The 18,203-nt window shown below is 41.9% G+C and overlaps 2 protein-coding genes across 3 annotated transcripts in view; one reads left to right on the forward strand and one right to left on the reverse strand.

The window, feature by feature from the left end:
* The window catches only part of LOC106808737 (poly(A)-specific ribonuclease PARN-like domain-containing protein 1), a 16,330-nt gene extending 15,762 nt beyond the window's left edge, over positions 1 to 568 (reverse strand). For both annotated transcript variants that reach the window (XR_001393807.1, XM_014811572.1), the window contains exon 1: positions 399 to 568. Coding sequence is in view for 1 of the 2 variants with exons in the window: in XM_014811572.1 (XP_014667058.1) it covers positions 399 to 477 (79 nt within the window). In the remaining variant the exon portion in view is untranslated. The remainder of the gene's footprint in view (positions 1 to 398) is intronic.
* A 225-nt stretch (positions 569 to 793) lies between these two features.
* The window catches only part of LOC106808742 (agglutinin-like protein 5), a 25,948-nt gene continuing 8,538 nt past the window's right edge, over positions 794 to 18,203 (forward strand). Inside the window, exons 1-8 of the mRNA XM_014811585.1 lie at positions 794 to 989; positions 13,288 to 13,651; positions 14,174 to 14,331; positions 14,553 to 14,794; positions 15,382 to 15,547; positions 16,007 to 16,746; positions 17,180 to 17,375; positions 17,775 to 17,890. Coding sequence (XP_014667071.1) covers positions 917 to 989; positions 13,288 to 13,651; positions 14,174 to 14,331; positions 14,553 to 14,794; positions 15,382 to 15,547; positions 16,007 to 16,746; positions 17,180 to 17,375; positions 17,775 to 17,890 — 2,055 coding nt within the window. The 5' untranslated portion in view covers positions 794 to 916. The remainder of the gene's footprint in view (positions 990 to 13,287; positions 13,652 to 14,173; positions 14,332 to 14,552; positions 14,795 to 15,381; positions 15,548 to 16,006; positions 16,747 to 17,179; positions 17,376 to 17,774; positions 17,891 to 18,203) is intronic.

An 18,203-nucleotide genomic window follows, 5' to 3' on the forward strand; every position in this document is an offset into this window, starting at 1 on the left:
TAGTGTTACTGTTAGTGTTAGTGTTACTGTTAGTTGCTCATAGTCATAGTCATAGCTCATGGGGTCTATGTCCCCCAGGGTACTGCCGGAACGTACCCTGGGTACGGTCCGGTATACCGGAACGTACCCTGGTCACTATTTGATATGGTTAGGGTTCGGGTTAGGGTTAGGGAGTAGGCATAAGGGTTAGGGTTCGGGTTAGGGTTAGGGTTAGGGTTTTTGCATCATTCTTTGATATACGGAGTCTGTGCATCAGTTGATGATACACAGAAATCTGTGCATCACTTCGTGATACCTAAGCCTAAGGTGCCTAAAGTGGATTTGCACCCCTTCACCTATGAGATGACAGACACTGATTAGTGATTACCGGTATGTCATGACATTGACAGGTAAGTTACCAATAAATGAGCAATCCTTGATGCATGCCTCTATAACTGGCAAGATTCCTTCAAAGGATGACTTCAGAACTTCAACCATATCATTAACATTGTTTTACGCAAAAACTTGTTATGTTATGATATGAATGAATGATTTATAGCTTGTACGTTTACTTTTCTGTCACGCTGGAAGCATGGAAGTCCCGAAGTCACAAGCTAACTATTCACAAATTGCAATATCTTTATAATAACAAACATTAAAAATATATATATGTAAACATTCTTATTATATAATAATTTTATCATGTATTATTTTGTTTTTTTATTATATTATTTAGTATTATTATTTTTAAATAGGATTTTATACCTTTAACGAATAAAGATTCCAATCAAAACATGGGAGCAAATGGCGGCTATCTTGAACATAAACAATGCCGTTCACCCTGTTGCATCATAGGGTTGCATGTAGGCCCTACTGAAGTAGTTTTTGTGCGTGTTGATTTTATTCCGATGCTTAGCAATGTTATAAATTGTAAATTATGAGGCTTGTTGTGCTTCTTGAGTTCGGGATACTTTCTTATCTTGTGAATGTGAGCTCGCAACAAAGCATAGGTACCCATTATGTACAGTAACACACTGTCACGTGACACTGACACTGTCGCACGAAGGGTCGTCGACGTTGTCAGGTACTACATAACATTATACATATTATACAGATAACACACGGGCCGGCGTGCATTAGTGTAAATGCAGCGCGGCGCGAGGTATATCTTTAGACTGGTGCGCACTGCGCACGAGCCGCTTGCGGCGAGTGCGCCGTGCGCACCAGTCTAAAGATACCGAGCGCCGCGCTGCATTTACATTGATCGCACAACAGGCCAAGTGCGTTATCTGTTTTATAAAATTGCGACACACAATGAATTGAAAATAAATAGTAAGTCTAGATCACGAAAATTTATTTCAATTCCGAACGTCAAAACAAACACATTTACAGTTTAGTAAATTGCTTCACACACAATTAACAGTATGTCTAGATAAACAGTTTAAGATAATAGTCTAGATAAATAGTCTAGATAAATAGTCTAGATATCGTGTTGGTGTGCGCGTCGCGCTCCTCTGCCGCGGTCCTGGGTGTTGTTGCCGTTAGCGTGTTTGTGTCCTGACTGAAGCAGAGTCTTTTGAGAATGTGAGAATGAACCGCCACAGGGGGAAACAATTGCTTTACTTGGCCTAAATTCAAACTACAGCTACGTGCACGTGCAATCTATATCGCTATCTCATTACAGGCTGTAGTGGTGTTCTGGCGCAATTCATTTTCTCGACAAATGTCAAGACAAAGTGGCATACATTAACCAGACTGTTGTTTCCATCTTTAGATTTGAATTACGCATTACGTCATTGATTTTTATGATTAGCGACTCTGATGGGTCTAGACCCATGTCAGAAAAGTTGATTTCTGATTATCAGCGAAGTTTCATATGGAACAGTCACAAACTGACCATTGAGACATGATTGAGACAGTTTTATGAATTCTTAATGACATTGAGTTCTGCTACTTATAAAGATACTGCAGAGGGGAATTTGGAAAGCTTTAGTTAATATTTTGGAACAAAATTATTTAAACTCAGTCAGTGCGTTTTGTCTTTTCTTGTTGTTGTCGTAATCTTATGCTAATGTTATTGCGCGATAATATGTTGTGCCAAAAACACATTACCATAGTTAGGATTACAATAAATTAAATTATTAATAATGTAGGCCAACCGGGCCACCTGATAAATTCCATTTGGTCACTCTGGATATTCTCATTACTACAAAGTGGCCGGCGCGCACCTGAAAAAAAAAGGTTCAAGGCATAACCCACTGCTGTTGTTATATTACAATCTATGGTACACATGATTCGTAGTATCATCGAAACTGAGTGCAACCAGACTCCTGTATATCCAAAGAATTGAATGCAAAAAACCTTAACCCTAACCCTAACCTAACAGTACCTGGTAACACAACTCCGCTTCGCTGACTACGTAATCACGAAGGTGTGTTTACTGTTAGGGTTAGGCAAGGCTCGGCGACACTAGCCTGCCTATCGCCCCGCCGGCTCCGGGCGCGGCCTCCCCGGTGGGCCGCGAGGCCCACCAAAAAACCTGATTGTCGCGGCACCAAAACAGATTTCCAAAAGTTAAAATTTTGGGGCACCTCCGATCGCACTAAATCATTAAATGTCTATGTGCATAAAAAATTAATTGTTTCTTACGGTAGTATATCTCATTCAACAAGAGAGCCCGAGCAGATCGCGGAGCGCCCGAGGCAACGTACGCACGTGCAGCATTCCTACCGCGAGCATACAAACGAGCTGCAAGACAATATTTGCAGCGCCAGCATACTATGTGATTACTATTGTATCAAGCGAAAACCTAGACAATGCGTCTAAGACAATTACGGCCTGTCTCCAGTGTACTGCTCGAGCATGTAAATATGAACTGCGGAGCTATGAAGAGTTTCCGGAAAGCAAACAATTGTATAAATAAAAAAGATGATGAAATTCTCATTTTTGTATTGATTTTTGTTCAATATTGTTAAAAAAATACGGACACACATGCGTCGGGAAGGGTCGGTAACGGGGACGCAGACCATGGGCCAATAATACGGGGAGCTTCTGTACACCTGCGTTGCTAGCGTAGCGCATCTGGATGGGTCACTGTTCCGGATCCGAAGCGGAACGAACGATACGCAAGGCGAAGCGAAAAACTATTCCATGAAGGATCATCAGTATTTTATAATCGAAGGTGTAATAGATTAGTTGATAGTTAAGTTTATTTTTATGCACTTTTTCCTGGTCTCTTTTACGCAACGAAAATATTGGAACGTTAGTCTTAGGACATATGGCTGCTTTTCTTTTTAAATGCAATGCGTACCCAGGCTAACTGTTTGATATAATTAATGGTTCTTAACTTTACTTATTAAAATCTGCAAATAATTTTATTTTTTAACTCAGTTTTCAAAAAGCTGCCAGACTATTTGAATTTATAGGATTTAAAAATGTTAATATGTCTTTATTTTACAGTTGAAAAAGCCAATTGTCCTGTTGTGTATTACACAGTTACTTGTTTTATTAATTTGCAGCTCTCTGTGACTTGATCCTCTTAAACGGTCTCCACATGCATCAGCATAAGCATGTGCACGGGCGTGTTTAGATAAAATAATGAGTGAAAAGTAGAAAAATGTAAATTGTCAAAGATTCTGGGTGAAAATTTGATGCCGGTGGAATGGATAATTTAAATGTATGCCTCAACATCATGTCCAGTGTTGCGCCATTCGTGTGGGTTTTGTTTTAAAGACTTGTTGCAATGCATCAGACGGCAATTTTCAAATTTAATATTACAATACGATATTGAAAATAAAAGATTTATAAGGTTGTTCTTTGTTCTTTTTTTTCGGGCCACCCAGAATTTTCATTTTTGGGCAACCAAAAAAAATTGAATAAAACATCAATATTTTGACGTGGCCGAAATCGGGCCACTAGAAAAATAAAAAACAGTTAGTTGTCGCGCGCCTTTGGGTCTAGTTTACGGTTATGGATTTAACAAATAACACCCACGTGCCGCGCTACTGTATCAGTTACGTTATCGATTGAAATGCAGGGGCGGATCCAGAGGGTTTGGGTGACCAGTTTCCATAGTTCTAGTCACAGCTAGGGCGGTCCGGGTTAACGGTGAAATGCTGAAACCATGTTGCAGTATTAGTCGAATTAATAAACTTTCCCCGTTTTATTTTGACAATTCTTTGCAGTATTATTGATCAGCTGTCCTACCTTGCTAATATAAAACAATCCGCTTGTCCCTACGATGCCCCTACGCTGAGATAATTAGCGGTGAAAATCTGGTATTTTCACCGAAAAAAGACTCCAGATCAGTCAGTACTGCGACTGTCTCTTGTTCTGGCGATAGCTTCGGGAAACCTCGCGTGTTTCCGTCATTCATTGACAATGAAATTTATTTTCCTTCTACTATCTTTTCTCGCATTTCCAGTCATTGACGCAGCCGTTACTCCACAAAAACGTCTTTTTATTTATCGCCATGGTGATGACCCGCCCCTTACGCTGGATGTAGTAACGCTGCAGTAATAACGTATCAAGTCAGCGCTACACAGCGGCGACCGGAAGCAACATACAGTGCACAAAACAAGAGACTGTCGCAGTACTGACTGATCTGGAGTCGGTTTTCGGCAAAAATACCAGATTTTCACCGCTCATTATCTCAGCGTAGAGGCATCGTAGGGACATGTGATTTGCTTTATATTAACAAGGTAAGACAGCTGATCAATAATACTGCAAAGAATCATCAAAATAAAACGGGAAAAGTTTATTAATTCGACTAATACTGCAACATGGTTTCAGCATTTCACCGTTGTACACTCTCCTTCTTTATACGCTCTTCATATATTCTATATTTTGCTGTCATACAATCTGTCAGTGCACAGGCCCTTGGAGGCTCAAGTTTCAAGAAGAGTATAAGACTATATTAAGAGCAAAGCTTCGCTCTTAATATAGTCTTACTCTTCTTGAAATTTGAGCCTCCAAGGGCCTGTGGTCAGTGTCAGATTTTAATGAGATTATATTAATTATTATGCTGCCATCAGCATCGTGTTGTTACAGATCATGTTTAATTTATCATATATGCTAGACCTAGCTCTAGTAACTATAGCCCACGTACAGTTGCCACTGGCGGCAACTGTAGCCAGCGGCCAGCAGTCAACAGTAGCCAGCGGCAACTGTACTCAGACTATAGTTACTAGAGCTATGCTAGACTCACGTCTGTAGTGATAGGTTTATGCTTAGGCTGGAATGTTGTGCAATGATTAGGGTGATGATGAAGAACATACAGAATAGAGATGTCTATTCTATTCTAGCTCTAGTACTATAGCCCGCGTACAGTTGCCGCAGGCCTGCGTACTACTACTACTACTACGTAGTACTACTAGAGTAGTGTCTAGAGATATGAGATGGGCGCCAATCCACTTTAGGCACCTTAGGTATCACGAAGTGATGCACAGATTTCTGTGTATCATCAACTGATGCACAGATTTCTGTGTATCATCAACTGATGCACAGACTTTCTGTATATCAAGGATTGATGCAAAAACCCTAACCCTAACCCTAAGTCATAAACTATAACCTTAGCCTTAGGTATCACCATATATATATCATATACAACACATATGTGTTGTATGTGTTGCAGGGCTCGACTTTAACGGTGGCCCGGGTGCCAATGGCCACCTGAAACGGCGTCGGGCCACCTGAAACTGTCGGGTTGGTGGCCCGCCTGGCCACCAATAAAAATAAGGCCGTGGCTATGCGACAGCCGGACGAGGAGCCGCTAGGCTACGCGTCCGGACATCCATCTCACACAGAGATCTTGCGACACGTACACGCATGATTGCGCAAGGGGACGCTCTGCTGATTGCCGTGTGTGTGTGTGTGTGTGACGTGTGTGTGTGTGTGCTTCTGCGCGCACGCGCGTGTGTGTGTGTGTGTGCCCGTGTGCGTGTGTGTGTGCGCGTGCGTGTGCGTGTGTGATGTGTACGTGTGGTTTACTGGAAGCAGATTCCTGAGAGATGTGAATTCAGCAACAAGAAACAATGCTTTCTTGGCCTAAATCAAAACAGTAGTTGCACGTCAAATCTATTCAGCTAGTCAAATCAGCTGTGTGGGTTCTTTGCGCAATTCATTTCTCCAACAAGTTCCAAGACAAAAGTGCAGTACATAACAGAGTGTTTGTTATCATCTTTGATTTTTGATACGATATGATTGATTTATGCGATTAGGCTCTGATGGGTCTGACCCCATGTCAAGAAATTGATCTGCATTCATCAAAGGGTTCAGATGACAGTCACCTGACAGTGAATGATTGAAGGACAGTTTTGTATTGACATCTTAATACATGAGTTTCTGCTACTTAATAAAGATACTGCCCACAGAGAATTTGGAAAGCTTTTTAATATTGGGAACTTATTTAACTCAGTCAGGTTTTGTTTTTTCTTTGGCTTCGTTGTTCGTAATCTAAGCTTATGTTATTGCGATTATTTTGACCAAAACACATTACCATAGTTAGGATACAAATAAATTATTTAATAAATGTAGCACAACCAGGCCACCTTGAAAATCCATTTGCCACCTGAATCTCATTACTTCAAGTTGGCGCCGGCCGGCCACCTGAAAAAAAAGTTCAAGGGAACCCCTGTGTTGATATATAGTATCTATAGCGTACACAGATTTCTGTTGTATCATCAACTGATGCACAGACTCTCGCTAATATCAAAGAATGATGCCAAAAACCCTCAACCCTAACTAACCTAACAGCTAACGCGGTACACTTCCGCTTCGTGATACGTTATCACGAAGTGTTTACTGCTTAGGGATCTAGGCAAGGCTCGACACTAGCGCGGGCCCGGTGGCCCGGGGCACCAAAACTTGATGTCGGGCCACCAAAAATTCCAAAAGTTAAAATTTGGTGGCCCGATCGCGGCCACTAAAATTATAAAAGTGTCTATGTGCATAAAAATAATTTTTCTTACGTGCTAATCTCATTTCAATGAGGACCGCGAGCAATTCGCGGACGCGCGGGCACACCGTACGCACGTGCCTAGCATTTCTGGACCGCGGCATACACGGGCGCACGGCATATTGCACGGCCAGATACATGTGATTACATCTGTATCAAGCCGAACCAGACAATGCGTCTAGACAATACGCCTGTCTCCAGTGTACCTGTGGAGGCATGTAAAATGAACGCTGAGCGAACTGGAGGTTTCGAAAGCAAACAAATTGTTCATAATAAAAAAAATGATGAAATTTTCTTTCATTTTTTCTTAGATTTTGCTTCAAATTGTTAATAAATACGGGACACACATGGTCCGGGAAAGGTCGGTACGGGACGTCAGGACACATGGGCAAAATACGCGGACGTCTGGTCACCCTTGATTGCTAGCTGCTGCACACTGTGCTCCCACTGTTTTCGCGATCCGAAGGTACGAACGACAAGCGAACCAACTATTCCATGAAGATGATCAGTATTTTAATCCGAAAGTGTAATATTAGTGATTAGTAAGTTATTTATGCCATTTTTCCTCTGTCTCTTTACGCAACGAAATATTGAACTTATCTAGACATATGGCCTTGCTTCTTTCTTTTTAATGCCATTGCGTACCCAGAGCTACTTTGTTGATATAATTAAATGGTTCTACTTTATCTTATTAAATCTGCCCCAATATTTTATTTTTACAGTTTCAAAGCCTGCCAGACATTTGAACTTTTATCGAGATGTAAATGTATTATGTTTTTATTTTTAACATGAAAGCCCATGTGTTGTTTGTTTTATTACAGTTACTTGTTTTATTATTTGCATGCTCTGTGACTTTGATTTCTTGAAACGTCTGCAGCTGATCGATCATAGATCGTGGACACGCGCGTGTTTAGAATTAAATAAGCAGTGAAAGTAGAAAAATGGATGCCCCAAGATTCTTGATGCCGTGAAAATTTGACTTGCCGTGATAGACTAATTTAAATGTTATGCCTCAATCATCCAAATGTCAGCTGCTGTGCCATCGTGTGGCGGTTTTTGTTTAAAGACTTGTGCCGCAAGTGCATCAGACGGCGCCCATTATCAAATATATCACAATACGAGATTGAAAATAAAGATTTTTACTAATGTTTTTCTTTGTTTTTTTCGGGGCCAACCAGATTTCATTTCGGCCGCACCAAAAATTGCAAAAAATCAAAAAAATGATTTGGCTGGCCTGATCGGGCCCACTGAAAAAAAAACGTTTAAGTGTCGAGCCTTGCGGTTAGGTTAGGGTTAGGTTTTTGCATCATTCTTTTGATATACGGCAGTCTGTGCCATCAGTTGCATTGATACACAGAAATCTGTGCATCACTTTCGGTGATACCTAAGCCTTAATGGTGCCTAAACGTGCGATTTGCACCCCTTCACCTATGAGATGACAGACACTGATTAGTTGATTTACCGGTAATTCATGACAATTGACAGCGTAAGCTTACCAATAAAATGAGCAATCCTTGATGCATGCCTCTATTAACTGGCAACGATTCCTTCAAAGGATGACATCAGAACTTCAACCATATCATTAACATTGGTTATTACGCCAAAACTTGTTATGTATGATATTGATTGAATGATTTATAGCATTGTCACGTTTACTTTTTCTGCTCACGCTGCGAGCATGGAAGTCCCGAAGCTCACAAGCTAACTATTCACAAATTTGCAACTATTCTTTATAATAACAAAACAATTAAACAATTAATATAGTAAACATTCTTATTATATAATAATTTTATCATGTATTATTTGATTTTTTTATTATATTATTTAGTATTATTATTTTTAAATAGGATTTTATACCTTTACGAATAAAGATTCCAATCAAAACATGGGAGCAAATGGCGGCTATCTTGAACATAACAATTGCCGTTCACCCTGTTGCATCATAGGGTTGCATGTAGGGTCCCTACTGAAGTAAGTTTTTGTGCGGTTACGTTTGATTTTATTCCGATGCCTTAGCAATGTTATAAATTGCTAAATTTATTGAGGGCCTTGTTGTGCTCTTGAGTCGGTGGATACTTTCTTATCTTGCTGGAATGTGAGCTCGCCAACAAAGCATAGGTACCCATTATGTACATAACACACTGTCACGTGACAACTGACACTGCTCGCCACGAAGCGTTCGCTCGGACGTTGTTCCAAGGTACTACATACATTATACATATTATACAGATAAACACACGGGCCGTGCGTGCCATTAAGGTGTAAATGCAGCGCGGCGCGAGGTATATCTTTAGACTCCGTGCGCACTGCCCACGATCGCCGCTTGCGGCGAGGTGCGGCCGTGCGCACCAGTCTAAAGCCACAGGCCACTTGCGACCGCTTTCAATAATAAAATGATCGGTTACATAAATACAACTTGTCAAGTAGCCTACTACTACAGTACCAGCAATAGGTCTTAAGTGTTTGATTTGACACTAATAACTTCACTCAAACACCGTAAATACACCGCTGCCCCAACACATAGCCCGCACGCCCATTGTGCATGCACAGATACACAGTAGATAGAGTAGTGACACCCTCCTAATCTACTGTGCTCCTATCCTATTTACAGATCCTCCTTATCTACTCCTTCCTATCTAGTCCTCTATCATCCTCCTAATCTTACTAGCTCCTCCTATCTCCTATCTACTCCTCCCTCCTTATCTACTTGTAATCTTGCTATTGCCACAATGGCGTGCGGGCTATGTGTCTGCAGCGGCTGTATATTAACGCGTGTTTGAATGAAGTATTAGGTCAATATCAAACATTAAGACCTATTGCTGGTACTGTAGTAGTAGGCTACTGACAAGTTGTATATTTATTAACCTTCATTTTATTATTGAAACGCCGTCCAAGTGCCTGTGGTCTAAAGATACTGTCGCAAGCCCGCGCTGCATTTACATGAATCGCACAACAGGCCAAGTGCGTTATCTGTTTATTATAAAATTGCGACATACAATGAATTGAAAATAAATGTAAGTCTAGATCACAGAAAATTATTTCATATTCCCGAACGCTCCAAAACAATACACATTTCAGTCTTTAGAATAACAATGTCTATTTTTTTTTTTGCATAAACAGTCTGATCAAATAGCTATAGTCTAGAAAATAAATAGGCCTAGTAAGGCTAAATCTCGAAAATTTATTCCAGTCCCGAAAGTCAAAAACAAACATTTACAGTTGATTAAATTGCGACACACACTATAAGTCTAGATAAACAGTCTAGATAAATAGTCTAGAAAATCAATAGTAAATCTCAATTCTCGAAAATTTCAGTTGATGGCTTAATTATTGTAAATGTTAACATAATCGCGAGTGTGCCAATATAACTTTTTTGCGCGCTTTTTTGCACGGTTTGGCGTCTGATTATAACAATAACAACGGCGTGTCACGTGACGCGTTTTGACCAATCATGATGCATAAAATATCCGAGCCATTTTATAAAATATATATGTACCCGAGGTAGTTTTAGGTTGTTTAGTATTATGTTTATATTTTATATGAGGTATGTGTAGGGTTACCGTTAGGGTACACTTCTTTACTGTAGTACAAGTCTGGTACACTTTGTGTATACATATATGTAGTACCTGATACGACAACGACCCCTTCAGCGACACTGTGTGTGTGTGACCTAGATACAATATGTCAATAATGTAACCCAACAAGATTAGGTGTGACCGACTGACCGTGCGCAGTGACAGTGTGGCTCATAGGGTCTATGTCCCCCAGGGTACTGCCGGAACGTACCCTGCGGTACCGGTCCCGCGTATAACCGGAACGTACCCTGCGTCAGCTATTTAGATATGGTTAGGGTTCGGTTAGGGTTAGGGAGTAGGCATAGGCCGACTCCTAGACTCGTTAGTGGAGTAGCGCGAGGGTATGGTCCGGCATATAAGTATAGTATCCAGGGTACGTTCCGTTACCAGACCGTACCCAGGGTACGTTATGGCAGTACCCCGGGGGACATATAGACCCTCTCGTGCAGCGACAGTGTGTCTGTGTGTGAACTGAACACGATTCCTGGGTTTGTTTTGTATTTCTGAATTCTGTGACAGTCAATTGGTATTGAATATTTTGGTATCATCTGCAAACTTTAATATATGGCTTGTGACATTTTCGTCTATATCATTGATGTAGATGAAGAACAGTACTGGGCCCAGAACTGAACCTTGAGGGAGCCAACTTGTTACCCGTGACCCATCTGAAAATTTCCTATTTAAGACCACTCGCTGCTTCCTATTTGTGAGCCATGACTCTATCCATCTACTGACCTGTACCGTGATACCATGTGCTTGCAGTTTGTCGACAAGTCGTTTGTGTGACCAGTACCTTATTGAAGGCTTTAGAAAAGTCCATGATGTATATTGCATCCACAGGGTCTCTGTGGTCTACATACTTCGTCACTAGTTCGAGGAACTCCAGTAAATTCGTTTGGCATGACCTACCACTCGTGAACCCATGCTGAGAGTCTTTAATTAGCTTGTGATGATTCAGATGGTCTACTATGGCTGCCCTGATGTGACTTTCTAACACTTTACATATTATAGAGGTTAGACTAACTGGTCTATAATTGCTGGCTAAGCTGCGCTTTCCTTTCTTAAAGATTGGAGTCACATTCTCGCATTTCTCCAGTCGTCAGGTACCACACCATCATTCATGGAGCTTTCAAAGATTTTTGAGATTGGAGTTGCAGCTTCTTTCGCTACTTCTCTAATGACATTTGGCACTATGGACAGTTGTGCCTGTAACCAGCGACTCGTACAGTCGTAGTGTGTGCTGTACCTGCTAACGCTAATGAACACACTGACACTGTGATAGCTGGTGGATAATGCATTAATCGATTCCAAAATATCCCTATGACTATGACTTATGTTATGGAAAGATTTATTTATATAAATTCCTCGTGGTTCATATACACCTAGCTCTAGTACTATATAGCTCGCATACAGTTGCCGCAGGGCTATAGAACATTCTATTACGAATGCTAGGGACCAACTTATTCACGGTTACTCACGGCTATAAAACGTCTGTGGTAGGCAATTAATGCCTCTTATCCGAAGTGAATATGTCTCAAGTCATATCAGCTACTAAAATTTAACCTCTAACTATCGTTGAAATGGTCTGCTTGCGGTATTTCTTGTGAACGAACATTCGATTTACGAACTTCAAACAGCCATTTTTGGTGGCGCTGCAGCAGCGCCAGTCAGCGGGTTGGTCCCTAGCATTCGTAATAGAATGTTCTACAGCCCTGCAGCAACTGTAAGCAAGCTATAGTACTAGAGCTAATATACACCCTGCACGCCTTGCAGGGCTCGAATTAAGCGACGAGAAGGGCAAGGCAATTTTTTTAGGGCATGTGAGAAATCGCCTTGAATTTTCTCTAAAATAGAAAGGCACCAAGGCAACTCTCAAAATTTGAGAAGGGCACCAAGGCACTTTTGTAAAATAAAGGGAAACTCATAACAAATTAGTACATCAACATCGTCTTGCTTTTAATGTACAAAACAATATGCCCCCATATGTAAGCTTACACCGTAACACTGACCCCTGTACCCACCTCTGCTAATGGAAGTACAGTAACAAGAAATTTTACATGCCCGCTATCAGGAGCAAATAATTATCCGATGCTGTTATTATTCCCTCCTGCGACTATCAGTTTTTAGCTCATCATTGCAACTACAGCACGCACGCGCACGTGTTATGTTGATTCGACTAAAAACAAAACTAGGGCAGTAGATTAAAGGGCACCGACAGCAATTACACAAAAGGGCAAGGCAGGTGACTGCCGTCGGTCGGGTTGGATTTTCAGGGGCAGTACGGCGATTGATAGGGGCACCGACGGCAATTGCCGTCGGTGCCGTCGGTTAATTCGAGCCCTGACGCCTTGTGTATCTCAAAGTCTTGAACATACATCTAGCTATTTGTATCGTAGATTGATGCACTGATTTACTTCACATCAGCTCACAAAATGATGGGAAACCATGAATTTTTCTGTTACACAGATGTCTGCATCATTTTCCATCGTTCATATATTACATAAATAGAATGTGTATTTGTATTCAAAGTGATGCAATGATTTACATGTGCAAATGAGGAAACATAACTGTTTCATTCTGTCACATATGCAGTTCAGAATCTGAATGATTACGGTGCAAGACCATTACGGTACTAAAACACCTGAGTTGTCTGAATCGTTTCAAGATACATAAAGTGTGTAAGGTATATTCGCACCAATTTAGCATTTATGTCTTGTAGTCTATTGTAAATTGATCAGAATTAAGTACTCATGGCAGTATTTCTTATCTACACTACAGGCAAAGTACACATAGGCTACCCTGCTCATCTAAATCAAGCTGTTGCCGACCCAGAAGTATACAGATTTCGAGAGAATGATCTCACAGGGATCATACCGGTATTCGTTAATACGATTAATTCCAAGGCAGCTGAGACCGACGACGTTAACGTGACGTGCATTTTGATCCCGGACTCTGCCGTAGGTTATGCGTTAGTTAGATTCGGAGGCGTTGTAGTGAGTGGCAGTGTAGGGCATGGAGAAGTTCCACTGGACATCCTGGGACCTGGACGAGAAGTAGCGGTGACATGCAGCGGAGAGTCCTCCGTGTACAACCTTACATCAGGTCGACAGTTTGAATACAACACCTCCACAAGTTCGGCCAGGTAATGGCTAAGCTGTTAAACAAATCTTAGATGATACACAGTGCAATGCATGAATTGAGTTAATATAGTAACTTATAATCTAGAGTGCATGAGCTGTAAAGTAATTACACTTGCAGTTAATGTACAACATCTCCCAGTTCATGGTATGAGATGGTATGAGATGGTATTAACTTTTGAACACGGGAGTCCAACGGACTCCCTACTCTCAAAAAGAGGGAGTCCGCAGAAAAATTAGGGAGTCTGCAGTCTGAGGTTCAAAATTAAAGATATTAACAATAACGCATGTGCTTATTTTTAAGATTCAGGAGGTTGCACGTCTGCCAAATTTTCTTTGGGCATTAGCTAAAAAAAACAACGCTAATTTCGCGAGGCCATGCTTTGGAACGAACTAGTTAGTATGGCAGAATTTTCAGGGAGTCACGGACTCCTGCATATTATGTCAAATCAGGTAGTCCGACAATAAATCAGGGAGTATTTGACTCTGGACTCCCGTTAATTTCGCACCCTGTTTTACCGTGTCAGGGAACTTGTGGTATCCGGAGCAGCTACCGTACAAATCTGCGGAGAGGTCGTTCTCGTCCCACCAGTTGTCGGAAAGTTTGACACTTTCAGATTGAGCTTCTCAGATGTGCTAGAGAGTTCAGTGAAGATATTCTGCTCAGCTGTTCAAGACCAGGGTGGTAGGTTACTTGTGCATGCAGTCCAGTAAAATTATGTAATATTTTAACAAGAAGTGAGCACAGCAGATTACAAAGTTCTGTTTAATTAAAAGTTTTGCCTAGAGTTAAGTCTACCTAGATATGAGGGGACATTTTATTAACCATATATAATATATAATAGTAAATAAAATACAAGCTTCTTTAGAGCTGTACAATTATGTGAGGCACCTGTCTCTTTTCAGGATCCAATATGGAGTTGGAGTTCACCAGCCCTGAAGTAGCATCTGGAGTACACGAGGCATCTATCAGTTATAGGTTGCTGTCACCAGGGGTCTCCACTTACGTTATCTGTGTGGGCCAGTCAGTCAGTGGTGACCAGTACTTGAACAGTACATCTGGGCGAGAAGCAGTGAGCTTTGTGCTTGATGTTGGTGATATCGCAATCATTCCTAGCCTAGCCACAGTGAGAACAACATCTTTTGACGTAAGTAACACAGCAACCTTCTTATACGTTTACACTTTAAAAAAAGATCAAATTCTCATTTTCCTACTCACGAATGATTGTCGGCTGAACGTGAAGGCTGTGCTCGTGATCGTAAACCTGCCTGAGATAACACTGTGTAGGTTGTCACACGTTACACGAATGCTACCTTGCTTCTCGGATCTTGCCGTGTCACTGAAAGTGATGACATCACCGTGAATAGTAAAAGTAAACAAAAAAATTATGTCCACTTTTTCACAAAATGTAAATGATTTTGTTCACTTTTTATGGTTTAAAAATTGCTGCATTGTACTTCCTATTTTGTTATTCCGTTCAATGTGAACAAACACTCGTGACTCGTACATAGCCCATAGCAAGCATTTAATGTCGTGATCATTATATCAAATTGCCCAGATTTTTGGATTTTTAACTAGTTGAGAAACAATCTTATCAGGTAAGAATTTGACGATACATTTAGTCTCGTTAGTACTTACTTTTAATGTAAAAAAAATTGGAATAAAATTTTTACAAATATACACCATAGAAAATTTGTGATGTAGTCAAATGAAGTCGGCGTGCGTTGTTCTCAGGCGTTCCTCATCCTGGACGCACCCGTCGCGGACGATGGACCGGGTGACGTGACGTTCCAGTGCAGGGTCGAGCAGATGGACGATGCACACGAAGCTATCGCCGCCAGAGATAGCGCACGCTGTCAGCTTCCCTCCTCCGCTCCAGCTGCAGTCGCCTCACGAGCAGGTAGTGGGGAGAGAACTGCTGCGATCGTGTCAGTTCGTGACACTGGTGACACTTGTTGACACTTGTTGTGACACTTGTTAACAGATTCTTTGTAAGGACTCGCAGTGGTTGCATTTCTCGCCAAACTTGTTTGCAGACGATCACTTGTTTGTCGAGTCGGGGCAGAGTTGCCGAATTCTAAATCGTCGGCTGAGTCCGGCAACTTTATGCTGCTTGTGGCAACCAGTGTGAACGTCTGTTGCGCCTACAATAACGAGATAGGTTAAGCTTGTGTTAATTTCTGTGAAATTTTGAGCGTTTTTAAATTAATGTGTGTGACCGAGCCTAGGTGAAAGAGGTTATTGTAGTGACGTGCCACCCACGTTGTGTGATGGTATCGATTGTATTCGGTTTCGAATGATGCACCTGGAGAACGTAATCGATATTAGCATTTGTCATTATCATTTGTCATTTTATCAGATGACGCAGGTGAAGTAATGACAGAAGGTCTTCCTGAAGCACCAACGTCAACAGCAGCTGACCACAACATCGAGAAACGACAAGTTACTGCAAGTACAAGTACAAGTACAAGTGTTCCTGTTACAGCAACAACAGGCACAGTAACATTAGGTGCAGCCGAAGGCCTTACTAATGAACCCAACGTCGAGCCCTCTAGCACTGAAGTTACGGGTGTGACCTTAGGGGAAATTGGTACAACGAGCGAGCCACAGGGGCAATTAGACTCATCTGTTGAAATAGCGTTAACCGATGAATCAGAAACGGTGACAGGAGGTGACGACATCAGTGGAATAGATAAAACTCCGATTCAACAGTCTAATGTAACCAGTGCAAGCACTGCAAATGTCACAACTACAGAACAGCCCAATGTAGCCACTACAAGCACAGCAAGTGACAGCATGACACAGAAAACAAATTTGACCAGTCCAAGCCCAGCAAATGGCACAACTACAGAACAGCCCAATGTAACCACTACAAGCACAGCAAATGACAGCACGACACAGGAAACTAACGTGACCAGTCTAAGTACAGCAAACGACACAACCATGGAGGAAGCCAACGCGTCTGTTGCAAGCACAGGGACTGACAACACTACACTGTCACACGTTGCTGTGAACGGCCCAACCTCCATCGCACTGCAGCCAGATACTGACATGCCAGTGGAACCATGGGAGCTAGAAAGGGAGACCCTTGTACTGACGGTAATTACTATGGAAGTGTTCACGTGAAGTTGCGGGCAGAGTTTCTCTTGCTGCTTGTCATTCTTTGTCAATCATGCTTTGATCTTGTTATGCTTTGGTTTTCTGTGTTTTGGTTTATCCAACACTTCTCTGGCTGTATTATCGAGACGAAAGTGAACGTTATTTGTGCGTCAAGAAAATTTTAATTTTATCTCATCACTGATTGCATGCATGCATCCTTGAATAATTGATCTGCGGTATATATCCATTATATCCTCTAATATTTTTGCGAGAAACGTTTTCCCACCGGAATCTCTTCAGTGAATTGACACCATAGAAATAATATAGGTAGGTGTCTCTATGTAATTCTATGATTGAAACAGAACTTAGTGGGAGCTGATGGCACTAGTTCCCGGGTCATTGTTCAGTAGTCATAATCCTGTTTCACTTACAGGAAGGCGATTTGTTTCGGAAGCTGGCATTGAGGCGCAGTTCGTACCCCGCGCTGCCGGTCATTGAGTACCTACTGGTCACCTGCTGCGCCACACCGGACACCAACCAGAACCCCAAGTATACGAACAGGTCGGCAGCGGCGTTCGTCGTCGCTGATCTGCAGAGCGCCGTCGTCGTGAACTGGACGAGCGCCGCGGGTGAGGAGTTTTGGGCGTGGATCGTGGCGTGTGTCCCGTGACATCGACGGTGGAGAAGAGAGTGTGATGTCGAGCGAATGTGATCGTGGACGACTCTAGTGCAGTGATATTCCGCGTCTTGTTTTTGCGTGCACTGCTTCACGTTCATATATCTGTGTGTGCGTGCGTGCGTGCGTGTGTGTGTGTATGTGTACGAGCATGTGTGCGAGCGTGTGTGTATATCAGGAGTGATCAAATACAAACATTTGTTTTATTGGCTCCTGATGCAGTATGTGTGTATATATATATATATATATATATATATACTTACATATATATACATTTATGTACGCGTATGTAGTTACACTAGGTAAGCTGGATTACGTGCGCGTGTGACTGACGTGGCTTCCTCGTCCACAGACGTGCTCGACGAGGATCGAGAGACGGAGATGGAGAAGGCTGAGTACGTGGAGGTGGCACCGTGTGTGTGTGACCTCAGTGCCGGACACTGCGACACCAACTGCTGCTGCGATACGGTAGGTAACACCACAGGCACTTGGAACGTCTCAATAAAAAAAAATTTATGGTCAATAAACACTAAATGTATTTACTATACTTGTTGTTTGGGCACAGCGGCGTGCGTGCGCTGTACTTGTGTGTTGCAGAGGAGCATTTGAACGGCATTTACAGGAAGTCATCGGCAGTAATAGGCGAAAGAGACTTAGAGAAACATTAAGACTGGTAGTAAATACATTTCGTGTTGATTTACCATAATTTTTTTTAGCTCATCTGACGTAGTCAGGTGCAGCTTGTAGAATCGCATGATCGTCCGTCCGTCCGTCCGTCCGT

This window comes from Priapulus caudatus, unplaced genomic scaffold, assembly GCF_000485595.1.
Source record: "Priapulus caudatus unplaced genomic scaffold, Priapulus_caudatus-5.0.1 Scaffold301, whole genome shotgun sequence".
In the NCBI taxonomy this organism is placed as follows: domain Eukaryota; kingdom Metazoa; phylum Priapulida; class Priapulimorpha; order Priapulimorphida; family Priapulidae; genus Priapulus; species Priapulus caudatus.